This window comes from Dermacentor andersoni, chromosome 1 (genome assembly GCF_023375885.2).
Source record: "Dermacentor andersoni chromosome 1, qqDerAnde1_hic_scaffold, whole genome shotgun sequence".
In the NCBI taxonomy this organism is placed as follows: Eukaryota; Metazoa; Arthropoda; class Arachnida; order Ixodida; family Ixodidae; genus Dermacentor; species Dermacentor andersoni.
The window spans coordinates 128,496,810-128,522,131 of NC_092814.1; the positions used below are offsets into that span (position 1 = coordinate 128,496,810).

The following is a 25,322-nucleotide window of genomic DNA, read 5'->3' on the forward strand; positions in this document are numbered from 1 at the left end:
TCGTCACAATGTACACAATCCAAACAGACTTACTCGGTACAGGAATGTAATCTCTTACCAGATGTCCATTAACTGCACAGTGCTGACTCGAAGGCAAGCAATAACATCAAGATGCTTTATAGCCAAATTCTTTAGTTATGCAACTTGAGCAACAGTTTATGCAAAAGAGAAAAATTTGGAAAGTAAATGTCTCAAGCTACAAAAACCACAGGTGGTGAAACCTGAGATAATGCTTTTGTGTATGTTTAGACTTACATGCACAAACAGCAACACACAATTCTTTAGGTAAACTTTACGTCCAGTTTAATAAAGAAAGACACTTCTCTAATGAGCAAATATTAAATTCAGTTTCTGAAATACATTCAGTATTTAGCTCAAATTTCTGACGTACATATAGAATAACACACATTACCCAATATTCGCAGCAGCTTCTCTTTTTTAACCAAGTCTTTGACTTCCTTCTGTAAAGCCTTGTCATGATGTCCACAGTGTCCCACAATCATGTAAGGGTAACGAATGCTGTAATACTGCAAAGAAATGACAAGTAAATAAATAAAAGTATGTTTTTGTTTAATTATTGAGCTTGTGGTTACATGGCAGATTTCACAAAAAATTCTTTTGAATAGCAACAGTTCAAAGACCACTACCTATGTGCCATGCTGTAAGAATCACTCACGTTTGCTATGTCGTAAATGTTCCTGAGCAGAGTGCGGTCCTCCTTAGCTGTGTACTTTCCATAATCAATAGTAAGCCCTGCAATATAATTATTGTGACAAGGTTACCACAAGATAACCTTTCTCATCAAATATGAAAAAGACACGAAGATTTCCTTTTGACACCAGAATTCAGGGATCAGTGTAAGAAAAATATGCAACTTTCTCAAAAGCAACGAGGTACAACACTGTCACATACTTCCTGCAAGATGGAAATTTTCACTTAATCACTAAAAGTTCCAAGGCAAATGCATTCTGTTTTCAAGGTTGAAACTATTATACATTGTGTTAGAAATTTCCAAGATTTGCATAAAATCAGAGTACTGTGTAGCACCATTTAGTAATATAAAAGAAACTAGCCATATTTATTATTACTATGACAGCATGAGAACTGAAAATTGGGAAAACTCACACATGATTACATCAAAAGTTAGTACAGTTGAATTTCGACATGGGCTACCTTCAATAGTCAGGAGGCGTACCACTACGGGCTCAGCCGTCAGCGCCACCGTGTCAGTTCAGTGAAACACCGAGGCGGCCACTGCTACGGAGGCATGCTTTTGCGGTGCTCGTTTGAAACGTGTCGCTCGTTCTAAATCGTATTTTTAGGGCAATCAAAGACACTGAGGCCCATTTTGGACCACCGACACTTGAGCAAGGATGTCAAATTTACGACTCCAACCACGTATATTGTGTCAAAGAAGTAAACAGCACGGATATCGCAGCGAGGTGCCTAAATTAAATTATGGGGTTTTAGATGCCAGAACCACGATCTGATTATGAGGCACGCCGTAGTGGGGGAACATTGGAATAATTTGAACCAGCTTGAGTTCTTTATTGTGGACCTAAATTTAAGTACACGGGTGTTTTCGCATTTCGCCCCCATCGAAACTCGGCCGCAGTGGCCAGGATTTGATTCCATGACCTCATGCTTAGCAGGCCAACACCATAGCCACTAAGCAACCACCACAGGTCGCGATGTGTTTGTTACAACAAAGCAAGCATGCTTACGACGTCGACCTCAAGGTTAACAAATCACTATTTTATACCATTTAAGCAAGCAAATACGGCCGTGGACGTTTTCAACTGTCATTTGTAGCTTCATTACTTGGAGTGTGCCTTGCAGCTTACAATTGTAGAGTTTTTGGCGGAATGGCAGGTAAGTGCTTTTTTCACTGTTGACAAAGTGCCTCAAGCATATGCAGTATTGTCGTTTGGGCTAGAATGTGAGAGGGCATTACCGCTGAAGCATAATAGAGAGTAATCAGCTGAGACTAGAGTGTACTAGACTGGGAGAGTGTGTCCAACGAGGGCTCCGCGCTGAGGCATTTTTTACTGAAAATCCAGATGGTGCCACCGTCGCCTTCTTCTACACGCCACGCCTCGTGGCAGCAGAGCCGGTTGGCAGCGTACCGAACAGAAGCACGGCCGCGGTGGTGCGCAGCGTTGCAGTTGCGTTCGAGGATGACCGTGCCTGGATTAGCCGAAGCCACGCAGTCAGATGGATCGCGTTTACAGTTTGCTTTCCTATTTAAACCTTATGTGTGTGTTTCACTGTGTCAAGTGACAACGAAATGCAGAGCTCATATTCCGAAGAAATGGGGATCATGTGCAGTAATGGGATGAGGTACAGGAATAAATGAACTGTGTGGCATGATTAGGGGTTAAATAATAATTGGTAAACCTATGTTTTCTTCCTTTTTCAAGGCAATATATTGAATGCTATCAAAATTTCCCCGATGCCCTAATAACAGCAGCAATTTGGCATTTGGGGAGAATGTTCGTCACATTATTCGTTACGTGCAGCACATTTTTTTTGTAGGTTAATTGTGTGTTTTGAAAATATTTACGGAATAGCAGTTTTCTTCCCTATTTTCATGCGTCATATGCCTGAGATGTAGTTGGTTTTCCAGATCCCCTGGGTGAATAAAGCAAAACACATTGTTTATATTTGCTTGGATTAGGAAGCATGTTATCAGTTGTCTATGTCTTGGACCTCGTTGAAGTTTCCATTGTCACATGCCTCCTATCTGAAGGACAATTCAACTGAGAGCGGGAGCGTTCTCTTTGATGGCCGGCCTTCATCTGTTGCATATGAGGCCGTTCTCTTTCGCGTGGGCTGCCCGGGTGTAGGCTGCTTGTAGAGATACTCCGGAAAATACGACAAAAGATTGTGGGTACCGCATCAGACCGAAGCGCAGGCTTTTCATGCTGTGTAGATACTTCCTGGCCTTTGATGATATGCACATAATGCCTCAGTATGTACTTTGCATCAAAGTGCAGCTCACAAATGGAGTCGGTGACTTGCAAAGGGCCGATCGGTGCGGTGAAGATTGAGCTCCCGCACGCATCGCCTTTCTTCATCTTTAGGGACTCGGAAGAGCGAGAGTTCGGCCTGACCTTTCAATCTACTGAATACAACAGTAGTTCTTTCGCCGAGGTGTGCTCATCCTCTCATTCTTCGAACACCCTGCCGAGTTATGAGACAAACTATAGATATATGCAAGAGCCAGCCATCTGCGCGCATAAACATCGTGTAGACGGCATCATTTGACGGAAGCGACGAACCTCAATTCATGGCAAAGCAGTAATTTTATTGTATTCTGTTTTTTCGCACATACCAGGAACAAAAATTTACCAAACAAATACAAGCACGACGGTGCGTCTAGCAGACGACTGCTCGGCGCCGTCGTAACCACCATCAGTAGGCGTGGTCCCGCCGGGCCACCGAGGCACTGCATTGGCCGGAACGTCAGAAGGAGGAGGAGCTTTAAGAAGAAGGCGACTGCAGCACCGCCGCAAATTTCAACGTTTTTTGCTTCACTCTCGCCGCTTGCTGAGGCCTCCGTTGGACCCACTCGCCCATTCTAGCACACTCTAGCTGAGTCTAAACAATGTGAAGATTGAATATGCGCTATCGTGCGCAAGAGAAATGCAAATTTTAGAATACTTGACGTGTGCTGCAGTGTACTCCAACCTTAGTTCTGTTGTTCTAAGCGCAAGAAAACATTGGCATGAATGAGCCCATTTCCAGTAGTTGCATATTGATCTTGGTGCAGGAAGAAGCACAGTGCATACAAAGCTCCAGCACTGAGCGCTTACAAAGCTAGATTTGACATGTAACAACTACAGTGGAACCCAGATTATACGCATTTCTCGGGACCGCGAAAAAGCGTCGTAAAATCCGAACATAAATTATGTCTATAAAAATACTACTTATCTCGCGCGACGGATTTACAAGAACCTTCAATGCAAACTACCAACATACCCTGCAGTGCTTGGAAACCCAAATTACCAAAAAAGTAAATGCGATAAGAATTAATGCTGCAGTCAGATACCAATCATGCTATGTTCAAACGAACCTTTACAGCACTCCACTGCCCACTGCTGCGATTCCCGCCAGCCGGCGCGAACTTTAAAAAAGTTGGTAAGTTTTTTTTGGACCTTGTTTGATCCGTGAACCAAGAGCTTTCGCTCGAGTTGGGCAACATCCAAAAGAAGGTCCTCTGCGGCATCACGTGAACAGATGAAGTTCCGGATGCCGTCAATGTGCCGTAGCCATTGTCCTCGTCCGATGTGGCAGCGGTGTCGACCCTAGGCAAAGCCTCCTCGATGGTGTCATCCAGCGACCCCTCGCCGCAGATCGCAACGTTGTCGTCAGCCTCCACGTACTCGACAAAGGTCGTGGTGAGGTTTAAATCCTCGAAATCGTCGTCGGCGAAGCCTGCATCGGCCTCGAGAGGCATCGAGGTTGTTGCATCCCCAGCAGAGAAGGCAGTCTCTCGCTTAAAGCCACAGTGCTTGATCGAGTTAGCGATTGTTCTTCGCGACACTGCGTTCCACGAACTGGCAATAAAATGCATGGCGTCGAGCACAGTGATCTTTTTTTTCCGACTCACTGCGCTCCATAGCTGCCAGCCGACGCTGCACTAACCGCTTCCGGTACCCTTGCTTGATGCACTTAATGATGCCGGCATCCAGCAGCTGCAGCCAGCTTGTGCAGTTGGGCGGAAAAAAACAATCTTTATGTTCCTCAGGCTGGACGTATCTGGTGGGTGGCATGGTGCGTTGTCCACGAAAAACAATATTTTCCTCGTTTTAGCACCCATTTTGTTATCCAGCTGCTGCAAAAAATTGCTGAAGAACGAAGACATCATCCACGCATTTTCGTTGAAGCTGTAGCTGACGGCAGCGTCTTCAAGTTCTTAAAGCACTGTGACTTTGCAAACTTTCTAACAACGAGCACGGGCAGCCTCTCAGAACCGTCCTCGTTAGCACAGAATAGTGCCATCACACGCTCTTTAGTACGCTTACCACCATGACAGCTGTCACCCTTAAACGCAAGGGTTTGCTCGGGCTGCATATGATAAAAAATACCACTCTCATCGGCGTTGAAAACGTCGCAGAGCTTGCATGTAGCAATCATCTCCAGCAGCGACTCCATCCACTCATTCACCGTCGAACGTCCACGGAAGTGCTTTCTCCGCAGGAGTGGCTGTACACAATCCTGTTTCATTTTTTAAAACGATCCAGCCACCCATTCGATGCCTGAAAGTCGTCGATGCCCAGACGTAATGCCACAAGGTCTGCCTTTTCTTTTAGAGTGGCGCCGTCAATGTTGATCGCAGAGCTCCGTGCTTGATGCAGCCGCTTGACGTGAACTTTTTCTAACTTCTCATGCTGTCCTTCTTTTGCCGCTTTCCACTTGAGCCCGAACTTGTCAACATTCTGCAATATCACCGCTTTGTTTGCCAGGATCGTCTTAGGCGAAGATTCGGGTACCTTAAGGTCCCGAGCAATGCTGGCTTTCATGGCTCCATGCCCCTTTTTGGCTTCCTCGATAATATTCAGCTTATCGCCAAGCAATAGAACTGTCCGCTTTCGGGACATCATGCATCGCATTGCTCCACACAACTCAAAACCTCCGCTGAATGCTGGTCGCCACGATTACGACGAAGAACACGTGCGATAAACCTAGGCCTCTCCGCGCTACCTTGTTGGCGATCTGCTGCTGGGAAACTGGAAGGAGAGAAACGCTTCCTCAATGCAACGAGAGGCGACACCGCCGAGAAGAGAGGGAGAAAGTGATTGTGGAGAAGAAAAGGCGCTATTTCAGCAGAGCGAGCATCGTGGGTGGCTGCTGGTGGGGGAGAGAGAAACGACCGATGAGACGAGGAAGGGAAGAAAGCTGCGTTGGAGCAAACCGGTCGAGCGGTGTCAAGCGCTCCGCATGCGGAGAGACGGAGCGAGGAAAGAGACCCGCGGCACATTTCTTTCATCCGCCGTTCCGTCCCACGCTTCGCGAGGATCATCGTATAATGCGGGTAAGGCATAAAATTGTGTCAGATAACCGGGGTTTTTAACACACTGCTTCTATGAGGACTTCGCTGGGACTGCGCTAATCCATCGTAAAACCTGAGTCGTCGGAAAACCAGGGGACGTATAACCGGGGTTCCACTGTACTGCTCTTTTGTTTTGTAGCAAGATGAGCTACACAACTACCTGAACTAATTTACAACAGCGGGAATAAGTTCACACGTTTTTATGCAGTTGACGCTTTATTGCGCCTTTTTACGGATTCCGCTGCTGGTTTTTTTTTTCTTCTTGTTTTACATTTACGTCTTAGTTCGCTTAACAGAACTTCGCAAGACCGACACGAACTGCAACGATGCACTTCAGCTGCCAGGTTGCTTCCCTTGATTTTGAAGGGAGGCGGTACAATTTGATGCCAACATCCCCTTTGCGGTTGTGACAATCCTTAACACAGAAGTATCTGCACTTGTTCTTTTCGTTCACACTTTTCATGGAGGAGCTGCCAAGATGCCACGGTGAATCCATTGGAAAATTGAAAGACCAGGCTTTCAGGCAGACCTGAGCACACCAAGGACAATGGTGAAATGACAGTGAGGGCCTACTCGCAGGTACTCACCGCCGCTGCTAGGTGGCATGACATGTACAGGCAAACTTTATTGCAGGGTGCCCTTAACAAAGTCTGTAGAATCGCCAATTTGCTTCGTTATATCGAAATTTTGTTGCATTGAAATTCGATCTTTCATGATAAGTACAGTCGCCCATTGATTTTCCTCACGCAGAAAGGGGCCGTGGAATTATCCGAATTATCAAGCAATCGAAAAAAGCAAATTTGAATAAAAACACTATTCATTTTGATGAATTTGGGAGTCGGTGACGAACTATATGGTTTCATGCCACAATGACATCTTCACATCGGCAGTACAAATTAAGCCAAGCCAGCCCCGCTTTCGCGTGTACTCCGCCTCCGCGAAAAGCAAATGCTTCATATGCCTCTCGCTCCAACGGGTCACCGAAACTCGAGATTACGCAACTTTTAATACTAAACGCGCGGGAAGCCAGTTTACATGATGCCACACAACCTTGACATGCCCAATATTACTTCTAAAGCAGTGTGCGCGGCTGCGTAAGCACAGCCATGGCGGAGGTGCGCGCCAACTTAACCCCCACACCGCCCCCTTGTGCGCTCTTGATCGCGTTACCGTGAGCTCGCTCCCATCCCCCTCTTCCCTTTGCTCGTGTGGGAAGGCGGCACTTGTGAAGCCATTTTTCTTGTCTCACGCTCGCACACTTTCACTCGCACCTAAAGCAAACAATGCGCAGGGCGCGATAGGATCTTACTGCTCTGGGACTTGATACGGAGAATGATGCAGCTCCACTTCGGCGGTTCCTGTTGTCGACGCGCGGCGGCGCACAATTTGAGAGGTGCATTAGCAAGCAGCCACTTGTAATTCAATAACTTGACCATCTGTGTTCGCAGAAGTTTCCACTTATTGTCTTGGTATTCCTTTGCGGCGGCAGTGAAATTTCGTTATATTGAAATCGCATACAAACACACTTTGTTATATTGGGGTTCTAAATATGTGGTGTTCTATGGACAAGCGGTTACAAAAAGTAAGATACTTCATTTTATCGAGAATTTCGTTATATTGAAGTTCATTATGTTGAAGTTTAAGTGTACTAATTACCAATTCAAGCTGTGTGAACTGTATGTAAAGATTCATGGTTTGTGATTAGGGGGGGGGGGGGGGGGGGGCATTTACAAGGTTCCACTCTGATGAAATTGAGCCCATGTTTGACAAGCCAGTCATTGCCTGAATGAGAGACTCAGGGAGCAGCAGTACACTACTGGCTTCATTAATGCACCTGGTAAGATGGCTGCACACAAAGCAGTCAACTGTTCCGTTTAAAAATGATGATTAACTAAACACAAGCTCATACCATGCTTACAGACAAAGAAGGATCCTGTATAAAAGAGTCATCAGTTCTCCTTTAAAGCAACAGCTTGATGTTTTAAAGGCTGAGTTAGCCATCTGCAGATAACTAATCTTCTGTGCTCCTAAATTTTATTGCAACAGCAGTGAAAAGCTCGTGACCAGGTTGGCTATGTCTCTCCTTTCTGTTATGCAACAACATTGTCAGGCCACCCTTTCATCCTCAGCTTCACCCTTGCAATAGAGAGAAGAAAAACAAAACTTTGCCCACCCCTACCACCATTGGGATTTGAATTCATGCCCTTCTGGCAATGTATGGGTGGGTGCTGGACGTACTAACCATGGCACTATCACCCCAGGTTTGGCATTTGGTAATCTGTGTGGCGTTTGCATCCTGCATAAATTCCAAGAGTGGCGACAACAGCCAATACTTTAGCACAGGAGGACAATGTAGTACACATCACAAAGAAGTACTTGCCCTACACAGGCTCAAAGTGTAGCAACGTCTGTGCATGTATATTGGAAGACACAACTACAATATAGCAAACAATGATGTGTTCTTCACAACGAAGCTGTTCTTGAGGATATCAAGTGTCTCCTGTAAGAGCCTGCTGCTGTCATACCAAATGAGTTCAGAGCCAAAGGAATCACTGAAGTATGCCATTTTTTAAAGCAAAGCTTTCTTCGCCTCTTCCTTAGACCTTTGCGCTGCTGCTGTTGTCTTGCATGCTGCATGGGGGGGGAGTGTTCAGAGTGTGTATATACATGGCTGGAGTGTGGCAGAGAGGAAAGTCAATGCAAGAAATTAATTTGGACTTTTCCATTGCATTACATGTGCGCAATACCCTCTGGAGCTCCCTGGGTGCTGCCACATTAGCCTCTTGACAACTGTAATTATCCATGACTGCACTCAAAAGCACCACAGGAACTGCAGCGCTTACTTTCCTACTAACGTGCAAGTCCAGAGGGGATGTAGATAGAACTGTAGAGAAGAGGGCGGAAAGGATGCAGAGAATGAGTAGAACCAATGCACTCACGAAACAAGTGAATAACAGCCTTGCTACTCTCGTAGTTCGCGTACACAGGGAGAGGGTGAGAGAGGGAAAAGATGACATGAGAAGGCAAGGAAACAGCGGTTGCAGTCAAACTGAAGGTACGGTATGGTATGCACCTGCTACTTTTTAAAAATAAATGCCATGCAAATTTGTCAGCGGACAATTATTGCAAGGCGTGCAGACGCTCAGCCGCATTAAAACATCGTAGGGTCTATGCGACACTTCGGAAGCGGTAACACATGAAATGAAAACTTCTGTGCCTGCCACGGTAGCTTGATGGCTGTGGCATTGCTCAAGGTAGAGGGTTCAATCCCGATGACGGCAGCTGCACTTTGACGGAAGCGAAATACAAAGACGCTAGTGCACTTAAGTTTAGTTGCCCGTTAAAGAACACCAGGGTGTCAAAATTGTTACGATCCGCCCGGGTTCGTGAATGAGGGAGGGCTCGAGGCACCCTCCGTTAGATAGATGCTCCACAGCATGGTGGTGACGAACGATGACTGACCGCCGAGCAGCTGTGCTCGCCGGTGTTTGTTGGTGTGGTGACCAATGTTGCCTAATTGAGCCTGGTAGGCCACCGAGCCTGGCGGGCCAACGAAGATTATGCCCGAGGGGGCGTCACATGCTTGCTTCCCCCCCTTACCCCCACTTTGTTAGTCGCCAACAAAAAAACTTCTAAGTTCAATATACGAGGCTCTGCCTCCGTCCTAGCTGGGTCGACAGTGCCTGCTACCCAGGCGAGTAACGGTCTGGTGGCCTCCGCCATCGAGTACTCCGCCTGGGCACCGGTGTTGACGGGCCGGGTGTGGCAACACCAGGTGCTGCCTGAGCCAGCCTCGCTCCATCCGGAGGATCCACAGTGGTCGGCCTTGTGAGTGTTGACGGGCTCGACACCGGCCCAACGGGCGCCGCACCACTGGCAACGCTTGCCGGCTCCGAGGTGGACGGTGCTGCGCTGGAAGCGACTGGTGCTACCGCTAGTCCTCCTGCGGGCTGGAACTCGGAAGTGGCAGTCGAGGGTGCTAGCCAGGTCCTGAGGCGAAGCCTAACATGGTCGGCGTGTCTGTGCCACGTGGCCCTGTCTGGCATGCATGCGGACAAGCAGCGATGAGGAGCTGGCAGGAGACACCACCTGTCCGGCAGACCAGGTTGGGCCAGGACGGAAGTTCCTGGCGAAAACTGGAGCTCCTGACTCTGGCAAAAGCTCGGGATGGCACCCTTGGTCAGCAGCCAACTTCTGCTTCAGCTGCTTCAGGAGCACTGTGGATCGGAAGTCCTTATGCAAGACGTCCAAGGGTGTCTTGACTATTCGACCCAGCAGGAGCTAACAGGGGGGCACGGCCAGTGACATCGTGGGGCGTGGTCCGGTACTGGAACAGTATCCGGGCACCTCTGGCAGGGGCAGGCGGCTCAGGGCATCAGCAGGCCCCAGGTCCTTTCCCGGACGGTAAACCAGCTGGTAACTGTAAGCTGCCGCCAAGGACTCTGGCGAGATTGCCCGTCCGACTGGCTCACCGTCGGCGGAAACGGCGGCACACGAAGCAGTCTTGCGAGTGGCTCCGGCTTCGCCTCTGCTCTTCGTCGTCCCAGTGCTTCCCATCTTTTCCCTTGTCTTCATCGTCACCATTGCCCTCCTCTTCCTCGGCGTCTACCTTTTGCTCAGCCGCTTCCCGGGCTCAGTCCCAGGCTCAAGGACTCCAAGGACTTCGCCGACGAAGAGGAGGGCGATGGTGACAATGAAGACTAGGGAAAAGATAGGAAGCACCAGGACGACAAAGACCGGAGTCGAAGCCGGAGCCACTCGCGAGACCACTTCGTGCGCCGCCGTTTCTTCCGACCGTTTATCCGAGGGTTCAGGACAGTGCGCGGCTTCAGGTGGCCTTTCTTCCAAGGACTGTTCCATGGCCGCATGGGTTCCGACTACCGCGATTCGTGAGAGCCTTTCCACAGGAACGAAGATTATGCCCGAGGGGGTGTCACATGCTTGCTACAAAAATTAATCCGGAATTCGCCCCTATGGTATGCCTCATAATCCGGTCATGGTTATGGCACATACAACCACATAATTCAATTACAGTTTAACACTTCTGCCACAATGCAATATGCCATGTGAGGCAATGACAATGCTCAACCCTCTCAGGGATTATGAACAATGATGCACAACAACACCTCAAGCAAACAAGTTTCCCTGTGTATTCTGTGTACTATGCAAACAGCAGTGGTGCATGAAAGGTTATGTTTAACATCACCTATAAACTCGCCCCTCTCATAGTGGACTAAATGCTGAAGAAATTACACATTTGCCATTCACATCACCATTAATTATCGTCAATCAAAGCGAACAAGGCAGAAAGCTTCCCTTACATAGATCCCCACAGTGCATGGAAGCTGCATATATTTTTTAGATTATTCATCCTTTCTTCTGCTTCCTTCAGTGTCTGATTTCCTGTACCCTCCCTACAATAACAGCTCACAGCTTGTCCTTCACTTGTATATGTGCTCATTTTTGTTGAATTTTTCATGAAAAATAGTGCAACCCAGCAATATGGGGCTTTCCTGTAACGCCTGTGCAACTTTCAATAACAGAACAATTTGAATACAAGATACTGTGACCGAGCACCAAGACACCTACTGTGACACAGTACCACATAGTGGCACATGCACACACCATGTAAAAGAGATTTCACCTCCCTGGCACAGGTAAAAAAGCAAGCACATGTGCACCTGCACACCTCAGTAATATACGCCTTTTGTTCCCTGCCAGCTGTTCGAGAGTTGTGTTTTGTCATGCTTTGAAACCATGATGCAGTGTTAGACAAGAGATCCCACTCTGCTAAAAAATTTTGTCTATTCAACCTTAGCGGTCTTGAACAACCATGCCGGCTGAGGCAGCATTAGCTGGTACATAAGAGACTTTTGCTAAGGCTTCCCAAGCTATTTAGATTTGATTGAGCATCAGAATTATAGGATTGGGTACTAGAGTTTGACAACTATTGCTATGTGTTCAGTCTGAACAGGCAAGACCTGGAGCATCAAGTGCGAATTCTAGTCTATGTCACGGTAGGTCAAGGGAGACAGATCTTTAAGACTTTGTCACTCTCCACAGAGAATGCCATGAATGACATGACCTGGTCAAAGGAAAGTTTGATTTGCACTTCGTCTATGCTAAAAATGTTGTGCACGGGTCGGACCGGTATAATGTGTGAATTCCTGTTGCTCAATTCTATACCTTTCTCACCTTTCTATACCTTTCTTTCTATCCAGTGCTCACAACCGGTTGACCCCGGTGATAATGTAAGCTGATGTCACCGCCTGAACCAATAACGAAGCGTGAAAAGAAATAGCAGCGGAATAGAATTGCTACATTATCCTGGCCTTCTCATGCTTCAATCGGCATGAACAAGAATAATAGGAAACATTCAGTACATCACTATCCTAACAACATGACTGACCGGTGCGAGTTTTATAAGCTCCGAGTGTCAGAAGCCCTGCAGCTAGACACCGGACTCATTCTCGCAGCTCGCTTCCAAGGCTTGACAAAAAGAGTCAGTCCATTGTTAACAAGAGTTGCTTCAAGTGACTGAGAGCAGCTCTATAGTGAAAAGGATGAACAGCTCTCTCGATGTTCTTGCCATAATGCCACGAAGGTAAAAACTGCATGCAAGTGTTCACTGCAACAAATGTGGAGAACTACTCATGCAGCTACTGCAGTGGAACATTTTTTATCTTTGTTGTCCAGCAAAAGGCAAGAAATGCTCAAAGTGCAAGGGAAAGTATGCTCACATCTGAGGGAAGTTTCCATCAAAGGATGCTGACTCTGAAGAAAGTAACCACTGCACTTGTTTTGGCAACATCACTAAACCAGCCGATGCATAACTCAACATCAAGTTTGTGAAAGCCAACACCAACAGCACACTACTGACTGCAAAGATTGACGCTGGTCTGAGAGTAACCGTCACCCACTGCGACTTTTTCTGGGGTTCCATAGGACCCTCAACTGGAGAAAACTCTAGTGGTACCAATGTGCACAGCACTCAAGTTCATCAGAAGGTAAAAAAAAGTGGAAGCGAGTCACCTATGTTGCTCTACATATCAAGCACCTTTCTCTTCGTTTACCTTCTATAGAAAGTTAGGACATCACGAAGTTCCCTGCACAATAGGACAGATCGAAGAACCCTGCCGCACTTTTCAGCTGACTGGGCCTGCCGAGCAAGCAAGTACATGATCCATTTGGGCCATGCAGTTGTGCTGTATTCTGTGATTGTGGCTAGGTGAATTCCCATGCCAGTGTTTGAAGCCGAGGGGCAGGAGGCACGCAACATGCTGGAGCAAGGTGTCATTTGTTCTTTTAAAAGGCCCTACGAGTTGGTGTGCCAGAACCATTCTCACTGTGAAACAATCAGGAGTAGGAACATGTATGGCTTTCACTCGCCCCAATTCATCAGTGCTCTGGTAAATGCATTCTCTGCTCAGCAGAGCAAGCACTTAATCCTCATAGGTAAGGTACAGTCTTACAAACAAATCCAAAACTTTGACTGGACTATTACGAGTCAATAACATCATGTATGAGATTCTTGTTTTTGAATGTGATCAAGTGGAACAGCACTGAAACCTTAGCACAATGTTCAAGTGACTGCTGCTTCAGGAATGACCCTCAATTGCTCAAAACATATTTTCACCGCAAATAAGGTCGCCTCCATAAGATGGGTCATCAACCTTCAGGTTTAGGTCAAATCTCTGCTTGCACCAGAAGACGCTGCCAATGTCAGCCGAACTTGTGGAATGGTGAACCATCTAGCAAGGTTTCCTCCCCATCTGACCAAAAAAGACAGCCCTTTCTTCATAATCTCAAATAGATGTCAGTGTGGATCCAGGGTTACATGTAAGAAGCAGCTTTCAAGACTATCAAAGGTATCATTTGGTTGGAACAATACTCAGCAAGATGCCATCCGGACGATCCTTCAACACCTTCAGTGGACACTTCAGAACTTGGCTTTGGGGAAGTATTGCTGCAGCCCCAGCCAGATGTAACTGAACAACCAGTGGCATTTCCCTCAAGGTGTCTAGCACCAATTAATATATGCTCTGCCCAGGTGGAAGAAGCCTTGGCTCTAACCTGCAAAGCCAAGTGACCTAAACAATCAGCTCGGTATAGTGGCAACATTCCAGTCAGACTATCAACCATGGTTCACCCTTCTGGGAAAGGCTTTTCCCAATCTGCTACCACCATGCACGCAACACTGCCTCATGCACTTCAGCTTATTGGGAGCTCGGTTTGGCAGAGGCAAGTAATACATGTTTTGACAGGTTGAAAACGGAGAGTAACCTAGCTTTATTCAACAGTAAAATCAGGTTTGCCGAGTGGCAGTGGTGGCGCCTCCAGTGAAGCAGCTGCTTTCCTTCCAAGACAGAGCAAGGGGCAATGACCCCCCCCCCCCCCACTTATAATGTCGAAGGCTCAAGTGTGAATGGCGGAAGGAATAGGCTGGTTTCACGCAGTCACACGACACTCTCACTTCTTTGCCGCGAACGTCACTCTTCAAGGTTTTCTCTGAATGCGAAACCGCACGAAAGGGGCCTTCATAGGAAGGAGCCAATGGTGGCTTGATAGAGTCGCGTCGCAGAAAAATGTGCGTGGTTGTGTCCGTCGTCGGGAAACTAAACACAGGCTGCCCGCGGGTGATTAGGGGGTGTAGGTCAAAGCTGGTCGAGCCAGGAATGTAGCCTATCTAAGTGCTGCGTGGCCGCTGGCAGAGTGCTCTGCTGGGTGCTGAAAAATTGGCCTGGAATGTGGATTGCTGACCCTAGAGCATCTCAGCTGGGATGACTCCGAGGTCCTCCTTGATTATTGTTCGCAGCCCCAGTAGCACTAGGCATAGCCTTTCCACCCAGGGCTGGGTCGTTTTGCTGGGTGGAGGCTAGAGCTTGGAAATCCACAGGGCCAGCAGGCACTGTGCCGATCCGCGACAGTGCATCAGCTGCCTGGTTTCCGGTTCCAGAGATATGGCGGATGTCCGTAGAAAATTTGGAGATAAAGGAAAGTTACCGAAGCTCACGTTCTGAGTACAAAGAACTGTTGTTCTTGAAAACGAAGGTTAACGGCTTGCGCTCGGTCAAAATGTAAAAGCTATAGCCTTCATGAAAAAAACGGAAATGCTTCACAGCACAATATATGGCCAACATCTCCCTCCCAAAGGTGCGGTAGCGAGCTTTTGTAGGTTTGAGATGCTTTGAGAAGAGCAGCTTCCAGTCTGTGCCATCGTGGCAGTACAATACTGCACCCACTGCTGTGGTCGACGCGTCTACCATAAGGTGAGTTGGCGCGTCGGGCAACGAATGAATCAGCAACATTGCAGTCGTCAACTGCGTTTTGGCTTCGCGGAAGGAGTGTTCATGCAAGACAGTGGAAGGTAGGCATTTTTTTGGAGTCACGACTCAGCAATTCGGTGAGCGGCTGAAGACTTTGTGGAGGGGATGGTATGAAGCACCTATAAAAATTTAGGAGCCCCAGAAACTCGCGCAACTTTCGGAAGGAGGTTGGAGGGGGGAAGCCCTCGATTGCCTGCACCTATGATTCCAGTGGCTTGATGCCTTGGGGAGAAGTGCGATGGTCGAGAATATCCAGGGTTTCAACTAAGAAAATGCCATTCTGAGGCTTTAGGACCAGGCCTTGTTCATCCAGTAACTCAAATAGAAATCGAAGGTGCTCTTTGTCTGTGCAACTTGTAATGAGAATGTCATCAAGGTAGAATGAACAGAAGTCCACACGTAACCTCGTCCATGAATCTTTGAAAAGTTTGCGCCGCATTTTTCAAACCATAAGGCATATGGACAAACTCAAATAGGCCAAACAGAGCAGTGATTGCTGTCTTCGGAGTGTCGCTGGGTTCGACAGGAATTTGGCGGTACGCGCTCATCAAATTGCTCTTGCTGCATTTTTGGTCTCTGCAGGACAAGCACCGAAATCATGTAAGTGGGGAAGGGGATATCGATCCGGAGTAGTGACAGCATTCAAAGCTCGGTAATCACCACAAGGCCGCCAGTCACCACTGCCCTGCTTTGGAGCCAGATGGAGAGGCGAAGACCAATTGCTGGAGGAAGGACAAAGAACACCAAGCTGAAGCACGTGTTCTAACTCATGTCAGGCGACTTCCAACCTCCGTCCAGCGAGCCTTCGTGGCTCGGCGGCGACAGGTAGCCGGTGGTGGTGATATGATGTGCTACCTTGTGTTTCATGGGCAGCACATCGTTTTGAGGCTTCACGAGTTGTGGGTACTCAGCAAGTATCTTGTTGCATGTTGAGACGGCCTGAAACGTATGGATGTGAAATGAGGTGAGCTTGGACTGCAGGCCAAGCTAACCTCATGGGTACATCGAGGGATGTGACGTCATCCTTTAGGTGCCAATCGTGAACACTCACATCTAGGTTGAAATGCGCTCCCATTATGGCAAAGCTGACGTCGGCGATCACAAACAGCCATCTGTGTAAGCGCTGGAATCCGATGTCTAGTGTTACTGACCGGCACCCATACAACACAATGGCAGTGTTGTTCACTGTGCAGAATGTGCGAGTGGACTTGCCGCATTAGCGATCTGCGGCCGTGGCGGGAATGATAGACAGCTCAGCTCTGGTGTAGACGAGGAGGCGGGTGCCGGTGATGTGGTCAACTATAAAAAATAGGCGGCTTGCGCAACGGCCGATGTCACAAGCCGCCGTTAGCGACTGGCCGGTGTGTTTCTCATCCACAAACAGGGCTGGGTGCAGCGACTTGCCTGTTCGCAAAAGCGACGGTGGTACCAGCACAATTGCCGCAGCGAGCCTCTAGGTGCGCTGCGAGACTGTGAAAATAAATAGTTGCACCGAAGTTAGTCACCAGCGTTGCCATCCATCGTCAGCATCTCCAGTGCACTGATAAGGTGGTCGACTGTTTCCTGCAGCTGCTAGAGTCGGTCTCCTGGCTCTGAGTCTATCGCAGCGGCGATAGGCAACTGTGCCACAGACGAGCAGTTGCATCTGCGGTCAGCAAGTGCAGCTAGCCAATCGAGACTTGTCTCATCGGAACCCATCAGTGCCACGCTTGCAGACGGTGGGAGGTGTTGCAAGAACAGCTCGCACAAAATTGGAAGCTGGCTCTCATTTGTGGAGTGCTCACCCAGTAACTGACGCAACTGGTGCAGGAGTTGCGACAGTTGTTAGTCACCAAGTTCCTCTGAGAGGAGCTGTTGAAGCCTACTTTGCTGCAATGGATATAGGGACTGCAGGACCGTGCATTTCAGGTCGTCATATGCTGTGGTCGAAGGCATGCCTGCTAGCAAGTCATCTATGGCATCAGCGATGTCGGAAGGTAGGGCGGCATTGACATGCAGGTACTTTGCTGTCTGTGAAGTGATGCGCCGGAGTTGAAAACGGGCCTCTACTCACATAAACCAAACTCAGGGATTCTTCAGGCAAAATCTGGGAAGCTGAAGCTCTGCAGTGAGGACAGGAGACATAATCGTGGCATTGTCTCTGTCAGCAGAAGTAGGAGCAGCGTCGTCCATGGCTAGTGCTCGAAAAAAACAACAACATGTAAATGTCCTGGGTCACCACTTGTTAAGAGCTCGGTTTGGCGGATGCAAGGAATACCTGTTTTGACAGGTTGAGAATGGAGTCGACTGGCTTTATTCAAAAGTAAAAGCAGGTTTGCCGAGTGGCAGTGGTGGTGCCCCCAGTCGGGCAGCCACTTTCTTTCCAAGACAGAGCAGGGGGCAATGACCCCCACGGTAGGGACAACTAAGTGAAGGACGGTCACTACAAGCTAAACAACGGAATACATCCCACGGAGCCGCACTGCAACTTCCAACGTGCTCTCGAGGGAATCTGCAAGAATTGATACAGCAGAAGGAATGCTCACCTGTAACAAGGTCAATGCTTGTGCAGAGGGAGCATTCATGGATCTTTTTATTCTGTGCCACCCTTTATTTCAGGTGAACAGAGCACAAAAAGAGTGTAAAGTATGTAAACTGCAAAACTGAAATTGCTGGAAAACGCAAATTGCCTGCTCCCTTGTTTTGTCCTTGCAGCACTGCATGAGCACTACTTGTCATCAGTCAGTAATTTCCAATGCCTAGAGACAGTAAATTCTTATCCATCTTCACACAGGATACCAAGTCATCAAGCAGTGCAGAGTAAGGGCCAGGCAGCCTGTTCGGCAGCTGGGAATATCATCGCGAACTTCAGCAAGTCGTGTCCGAATAAGAAGTCTACATCAAAAGCTACTTTAAAAATGATGGAGGAGGTTTCTTGTTGTATGCGTTTGTCCCCTAGACATGACGGCATTGTGGAGTGCGGTCGAGTTCGTTTACGCTCCGCCACTGGCTGCCCGCGCAGTGAAGCAGTGGGCACGGATGCCCCATTTGGTGATCGCTGTGTCTGAAGGGGCAAGGTTCTGATTGGTGTTGTATAAGTCGCGAGTTGCTTTTTTTCGTCGTGACAGTAGATTGGATTTTTTACAAGCACTGCTCCAGGAAGGCACATGTAACCGGCAAGCGGAGGCCTCAGGAGAGCACCTGAGGTTATAATAAAGCAGGCGGTGCAGGATCTTCGGGGCACCCAAGGGGTTGGTGGGGGGGGATCAAAGCTGGAATCAGGGCAGCCCGTGGGTGTTCGCATAAAAAACTGGCTGCCCGTGGTAGCGGACAGCCGATCTTATACACCCCTGGCACGTGCAGGCCTCGGCGAGCCCCAACCCATGGACCCGTCCGGGTTCTAGCTTTGATGCCCCCATTGCCGCTTTGGTGTCCTGGAGGCACCGCAAATAATGCGAAATAATGGCACCCTGTTTCAATTAGTAAAGAAACATGAGTGAATAAATATAACTATGTCCAGCTGCCAACTTGCGACGCTAAGTTCAGCACTACCGCACCTCGCGACTTCTGCCGCCACTCCTAGGGACAAACGCATACAACACACGCTAAGAAACTCCTCCGTAGTGCCTAGGCAGAGTCATATATTCAAGGAGCAAAAGTCCCCACATTTCCTCTGTCGCACCCGCTCTTACTTGCGCATGCGCGCACACGTCCGTCGTCTCCGCAAGTACCACGCCCCGCTGTATCTACCAGCAATTGTAAATACGCCACACGGCTGACGAAGTCGGTGCGGCCTAGGCCAATTGCACGTGGCGCAACCAAACGCGCGCTCCGAACAACGGTCCCCGATCGAGCCCTTGGTTCATTTATTGATTTGCAGAATTTTTTCACGTTTTTTACGTGACTTTATATATCGAATTCTTACTATATCGAACTATTTCGCAATAACCACGCTGTTCGATATATCGAGGTTCAACTGTACTTTGCTCCATCTATCACACATACAGTCCTTAATACCCACAGGCCACTGACAATGCAGAACTAGCAGAACAATCTTTAAATCACCTGCTTGAGAAAGCCAAATGTCCTTATATTGCTTTATTGGCCTACAAGGAAACCGCTGGACTAACAGAATTCAGTTCAGCCGAACTGCTTATGGCATAATACCAGTGCTCATGGCTTCCTGCATTTCCCACTCTTTCCACATAAGGGAATGGTGAGAATGAAGTGACAGCAAAGGCCTCTGAAGCCCAGGAAAAAGAGGCAAAATTTCTGTTGCTGCCATGCAGCCACATAGCTCCAAGGATTTTATGTATGAATCAAATGACGTCAGCCTAGATTTCCCAATCACAGTGGGTCCAAACAAGCTGTGGGAATGTATACCGCAACAGGACAATTCCAGTTCTGCAAGAATTATCACATGGCAAAGGAAGAACACTTGCTTGTCCGGAAACCGTCAGCTACGAAGACTGGCTGTCCAGTTCAACAGCATTGTCAACAGACAATATTGGTGGAGCTTCGTTTCATCCCGCTGCCCCTGAGGTAAGCATGAACATAAATTCACTAAGCAGGCCACCTAGTGGCACTCAAGCTGTGGTTTCAAGAGTGCCAGTTGTCATCACTTTCTGCAGACACAGTGTTCATGCTTGATTGTTATAAGTCTGAACTAACAGGGAGATATAACAGGGTGCCATCTAGCAGCACATATAGTGTCCCTGGTCAAGTCAGAGAGCAAGCACATGCGCACCTGCCCCCCTTAAGAAAATTTTTTTTTTTTTGTTCCCAGCCAGCCATTTGGAGTCATGTTTCTTCACACTCTGAGCTCACAAGAAATGTAATAAAGCCTTTTATTTGGCCTCACAATATATTTCTTTCCAAATAAAAAGAAGTTATTTGACAAGATATTTCTGTTTCAAAAAGTTCCTTGGTCAATGCTGATAAATGGCATGCTGAAGTCAGGCTGCAAATTTATTTCTGTGCATCAGGCTTCCAAGTAGTGCACATATGGGTGACAATTCTCATACCAGGATAGCTTTTACTCTAGGTCATCAGACCTGGTCCACACTATGCATTTTCCAGGTGAATCCAACTTTGTAGGTGCAGATGTAACTTACATATCTTAGGGAAGCAACAGTCCAAATACATTAAGAAATGGCAGTTCAACTAACCATGGGTGCTGCTATATCAATATTAAAATGACTGCGGCCAAGTTTAAATATGTGCAAGATGGCTGGGCCATCCTTTTTTGGACATCATATTGACCGCAAATAAAGACGGGGACAGCAGAAGAGAACACAAAAACAACACATTCTCTTCCACTGTCCCCGTCTTTATTTGTGGTCAATATGATATGCAGTAAACACCAACTAGGCCAAACTGAAGTTCTTCATCCTCTTTTTGGCCCTGTCATATGTGCTCATTGTGACAAGCAAAGTAAATAGGTCTAGCCTAAGCAAGTGGAATCATTTTTGTTGACACTGGTACAAATTACTAATACAAGTACAGGTATCACCAGGGAGATGCAGGCCCATGAATGAGGCTCTATGAGAAAACCTTGGCACCGATTTTAGAAAGCATAAGTTTCTCCATGAAGCCATAAAATCACAGCATAGACTGTTCCTATGCTTACCCGTAATATCAGGGCCAATAGTGTACGATTAAAACCTCCGGTCTCCAGCCATTTCCAGAACAAAAGCCCATTTGAATGAAAAAAAACAACACTACTATTTAGAGCATAAGCTGTATAAATTTTCAATAATGTGCTATGTTAAATACATATTTAAATACTGAAATAAAATGGTACCTGTCTCTTCCTTGTAGCGCCTTATTGCTTCTTGTGATGGCTTCGTTTTGTCGTGGATGGAAGGGAAGCCATGTTTGCCATTCAAGTATTCCTAATAATAAAAAATAAACAAAAATGCCACGGAAGTTGTAAAACAGAGAAGTTCTGCAGGTTATGTAAAGCTGACACAAATGGACTAACCAATTTACTTGTTGCGATGGGCAACTACTCTGACACTAATTAGAATTATACAATTTTACTGATTTTCAGGTTTGACTGATTGACTAATTAACATTTACTGGTGCAAAGGCTAAATCTTACCACAGAGTGCCATGCAAAATAGTGATGAGATGACAATGGAAATACGTATTGTGAATGGCAGATGTAACATGGCTGTAAAAAGGTGTAAAAATTGTTTGCTATAAAGTGCGTAAAATTTATAAGGATTAAAATGATGCTGAATAGTGATGTGTGATATGACAATAAAAGTTCTCATATAAAAAAATTATATAGTAAAATGTGTCGATAACAGTAGCACTAGTGCCTCACTAGGCCCTTGAACGCAAGGACTGGGAGGCACATGCTCTAAAGAAATGCTCTCACAAAAGAAACCTCTAGTGAGAGGATGATGATGATTGGGTTTTAATGGCGCAAAGGCCAGTCTGGCCAAAGAGCACGAAACACATGATTCAATGCGCTAACAATAATTTATAAGTCAAGGATGTACCATGGCTTAAAGGGGTGTAAAATCAGTCATTGTGTAAGTGTGTAAAATATTTATGCGCTATATACATGACAATGACAAGTGAGATATGTTACGACCATAAAATATATGTTGCAAAGTGATCATAAGATAAAAATGTAGAAGTATGGAAATAACACTAATGCCTTACCCGGGTCCTTGAGTGCAAGGACCGGGAGGCACATGCTCTAAATACTACTTTTGCAGCAGCAGCCTCTGATATAAGGCTGCGCTACAGATCACATGGGTGTACAACATCCTTTAAAAAAGCTCAGGTTGATTTAACATCAAAGAGCGGGTCATTGCTAAGGAACATTGCCGAATGTAATGAAAATTGGTGATGGTGTGGTAACCTGAAGTGTTTTTTGTTTTTTTCTGAGAGCCTCCAATTCACGACATTCTAGCAACATGTGAAGGAAGGTCAGCGTCTCACCACACTTATCAGAGGCAGGTGGCTCATCACCAATGAGCAAGTACGAGTGTTGTACCATACCTCGGTTCATCTTATTTTTGACATGGGTGGCCAATTCCGCAACTGTGGTTTAGTGATGTGCAGCTTATTGGATGTTTCAGTGTCCCACGTGTTGCCAATAGCTCCTAAGCTTTTTCCGCAAGAGAGGTTTCAAGCCTATGGCAGAGACAGCTACAGAGAAGTTGGTGGCTTTATAGTGGCCATTGATGTGGCGGTTTCGTCTGCAAGCATATTGTGATTTGCAGGTTAGAGATATACATTGTATACACACGTGAGTAAAGATCCTTAAGCATGAGATTTTTATGTTCAGTGAACGACGTTCGGTATTGATCTTACAACACTAAAGTCAGTGAACATAACAGCTTTTCGTATCTGTTTTCTTGATGTGTGACAGCGGACAATACCACATATGCCTCAGCCATGAAGATAGTCATTTCCAGATGTAAAATATGCTCAAAGACTCAGAGAAGGATGGATCAACCGCTGCATAAGACACACCTGCATGTGACTTCGATGCGTCAGTGTAGAATTCAGAGCAAGAGTACTTGGACTGAAGCTTCAAGAAATACATTCGTATTTCAATCTCTGGAGCACGCGTTGAGACTTATAGAAAAGACGTCACATTCTACCACCTGCCACTCCCAAGGCAGTAACAGATTAGCTGGAGGTATTAGGCGATGCTCAAGAAGTGGGAAATCCATTTCTTCACTAAGTTCCCTCACACGCAGTGAGAAAGGCTGTCTTACAGAAGGTCGGTTATGAAAAATAGTAGCACACGTCAAATCGTTAACTGTACTATAACAAGGGTGTTCACGGTTGCAGTAATCATTAAGAAGGTATGCGAAGCTAATGTATGTTCTTTGCAGATTGAGTGACCACTCATTCGATTCTACGTATAGGCTTTCAATAGGATTTGTTCTAAAGGCGCGAGTGGCCAGGCAGATACCTAGATTGGACGGGATCTAGCACCTTTAACGCGCTTGGAACGGCAGAGTGGTATGCCACAGCACCATAATCCAATCGAGGTTGCACAACACTCCTGTAAAGGTTCATTAAACATTTTCTGTCACTGCCCCATGTTGTGTGCAATAAAATTTTCAGAAGGTTCATTGTTTTTAAGCATTTTGGCTTGAGATATTTTATGTGTGGAATAATAGTCAGTTTTGCATCAAGTATAATGCCTAAAAACTTATGTTCTTTGTGCATACAGTTCTACACTTGGATCTGGAGCCAGGCCTCTCTTTTTTGTGAAAAGAATACAAGAACCTTTGTGGGGGTTAGCATTAAGCCCATTTTCGTTGGCCCACTAAGACACCTTATTCTAGCCCTGCTGTACTTGTCTTTCACACACTGCAATGTTACAGGATTTGAAACTTATGTAGATGGAATAAAATGTTGGTGGTAATGAAGCATGGAGTGTGTTCATCTTAACGATAAAGAATGTGCAACTGAACATGACTCCCTGAGGTACACCAGTTTCTTGTATAAATGGACACGACCACACATTGACGATTTTGACGCGAAAGGTACGATTAGACAAATAGCTTTCTATTATCTTCAGCATGTTTTCATGGATGCCTATTCCCAACATGTCTCACAAGATTCTGTAATGCCACGTTGTGGCATACGCCTTCTCCAGATCGAGAAATATCACTAAGAAGAACTCTTTATGAACAAACGCATCCCGGATAGACCACAATCAGTTTTGGACCACCCTTCTCTGAAACTGCACTGATAAGGTATTTGTTAAATTCAAGGAAATGTAAAAGAAAACAATTTTTTCGAAAAGCTTACAAAAGCAGCTTGTGAGAGTATTGGGCAGTAACTTGATATGTAGGATGGGTCTTTACCTCGTTTCGGAATTGGAATAACAATAGTTTTCTTCCATGAGAATGGAAGGTATCCGGCAGCCCAAACAGAGTTAAAAAGTGCAATAAGTGTCACCAGTGTGTCAATGTGGAAGTCTTTAATCATGTCATACATGATTCTGTCAGCTCCCAGTGCAGAGCTCCTACATACACTCAAGGCAGCTCTCAGCTCGGCAATATTAAAAGGACGGTTGTACAGTTCATTCGGTCAGCATTTACGTTCCAGTAACTTAAGCTCTGCTATTTCTTTGTGTTTAAAGAATGATTTTGAGTAGTGTATGGAGCTTGACACACGCTCAAAGTGTCCACCTAGGGCATCAGCCTGGTCTGCCAAGGTACTCACTTGGTCACTGACCAAGGGCAACGGGTGGACTTGCTGCCCCTTCAGCCTTCCAAGACCATTTTAAGCTTTCACCTCTTGCGTGTGAGAATTTATGTTTGAGAGAAACCTCTTCCAGCTTGCTCTCCTAGCCTGCAGCCACGTCCGCCTCCCCTTCGATTTGATGTGTTTAAAACCAGCAAGATTTTCTGCATTTTGGTATCGACATATCTTTCCCCACGCCTTATTCTGTTTCTTCCGTGCCTTTCTGCATTCTTCATTCCACCATGGTACACGTCTTTTACAAGAATGACCTTTTGTTTCTGGCATAAGCTTTCCTGCAGCATCAATAATAAAAGCTGTAAAACATGCTACTGCATCGTCGACAGTAAAATTCTTGATAAAATCTCGTACTAAATTTAGTGATTCTTTAAAATGATCCTTTAAAATTTAATTGCGCTACATCCGTCCACGTCCTGTCCTTCCTTAATATCGTGTTTGTAAAACTGAGCGCAATATAACCATGATCCGAACTGGCGGAGGCCGATTTCCATCAAGGGGCATGCGGAGGAGAATCGTATTGCTTGAGCATGTTCAGCATTATTGGAAAATGGTTGCTCCCATAAGGATCTTCAATAGCATTCCACTCTGGGTCAAGAAAAAATGTGGACGATCAAAGTGCTAAATCGATGGATGAATATGTATTATGTTGTAGACTGTAATAGGGCGCCTCCTTATTAAAGAGGCATGCCCCAGAGTTTATAAGGAAACTTTCTATG

At 46.5% G+C, this 25,322-nt stretch overlaps 1 protein-coding gene across 1 annotated transcript in view; it reads right to left on the reverse strand.

Moving 5' to 3' along the window:
* LOC126544140 (uncharacterized) overlaps positions 1–25,322 on the reverse strand; it is a 159,493-nt gene that overhangs the window by 102,140 nt on the left and 32,031 nt on the right. The window contains exons 3-5 of the mRNA XM_055062015.1: positions 21,164–21,254; positions 677–753; positions 413–527 (exon numbers count right to left, since the gene is read on the reverse strand). Of these exons, the coding sequence (XP_054917990.1) occupies positions 413–503 (91 nt within the window). The 5' untranslated portion in view covers positions 504–527; positions 677–753; positions 21,164–21,254. The remainder of the gene's footprint in view (positions 1–412; positions 528–676; positions 754–21,163; positions 21,255–25,322) is intronic.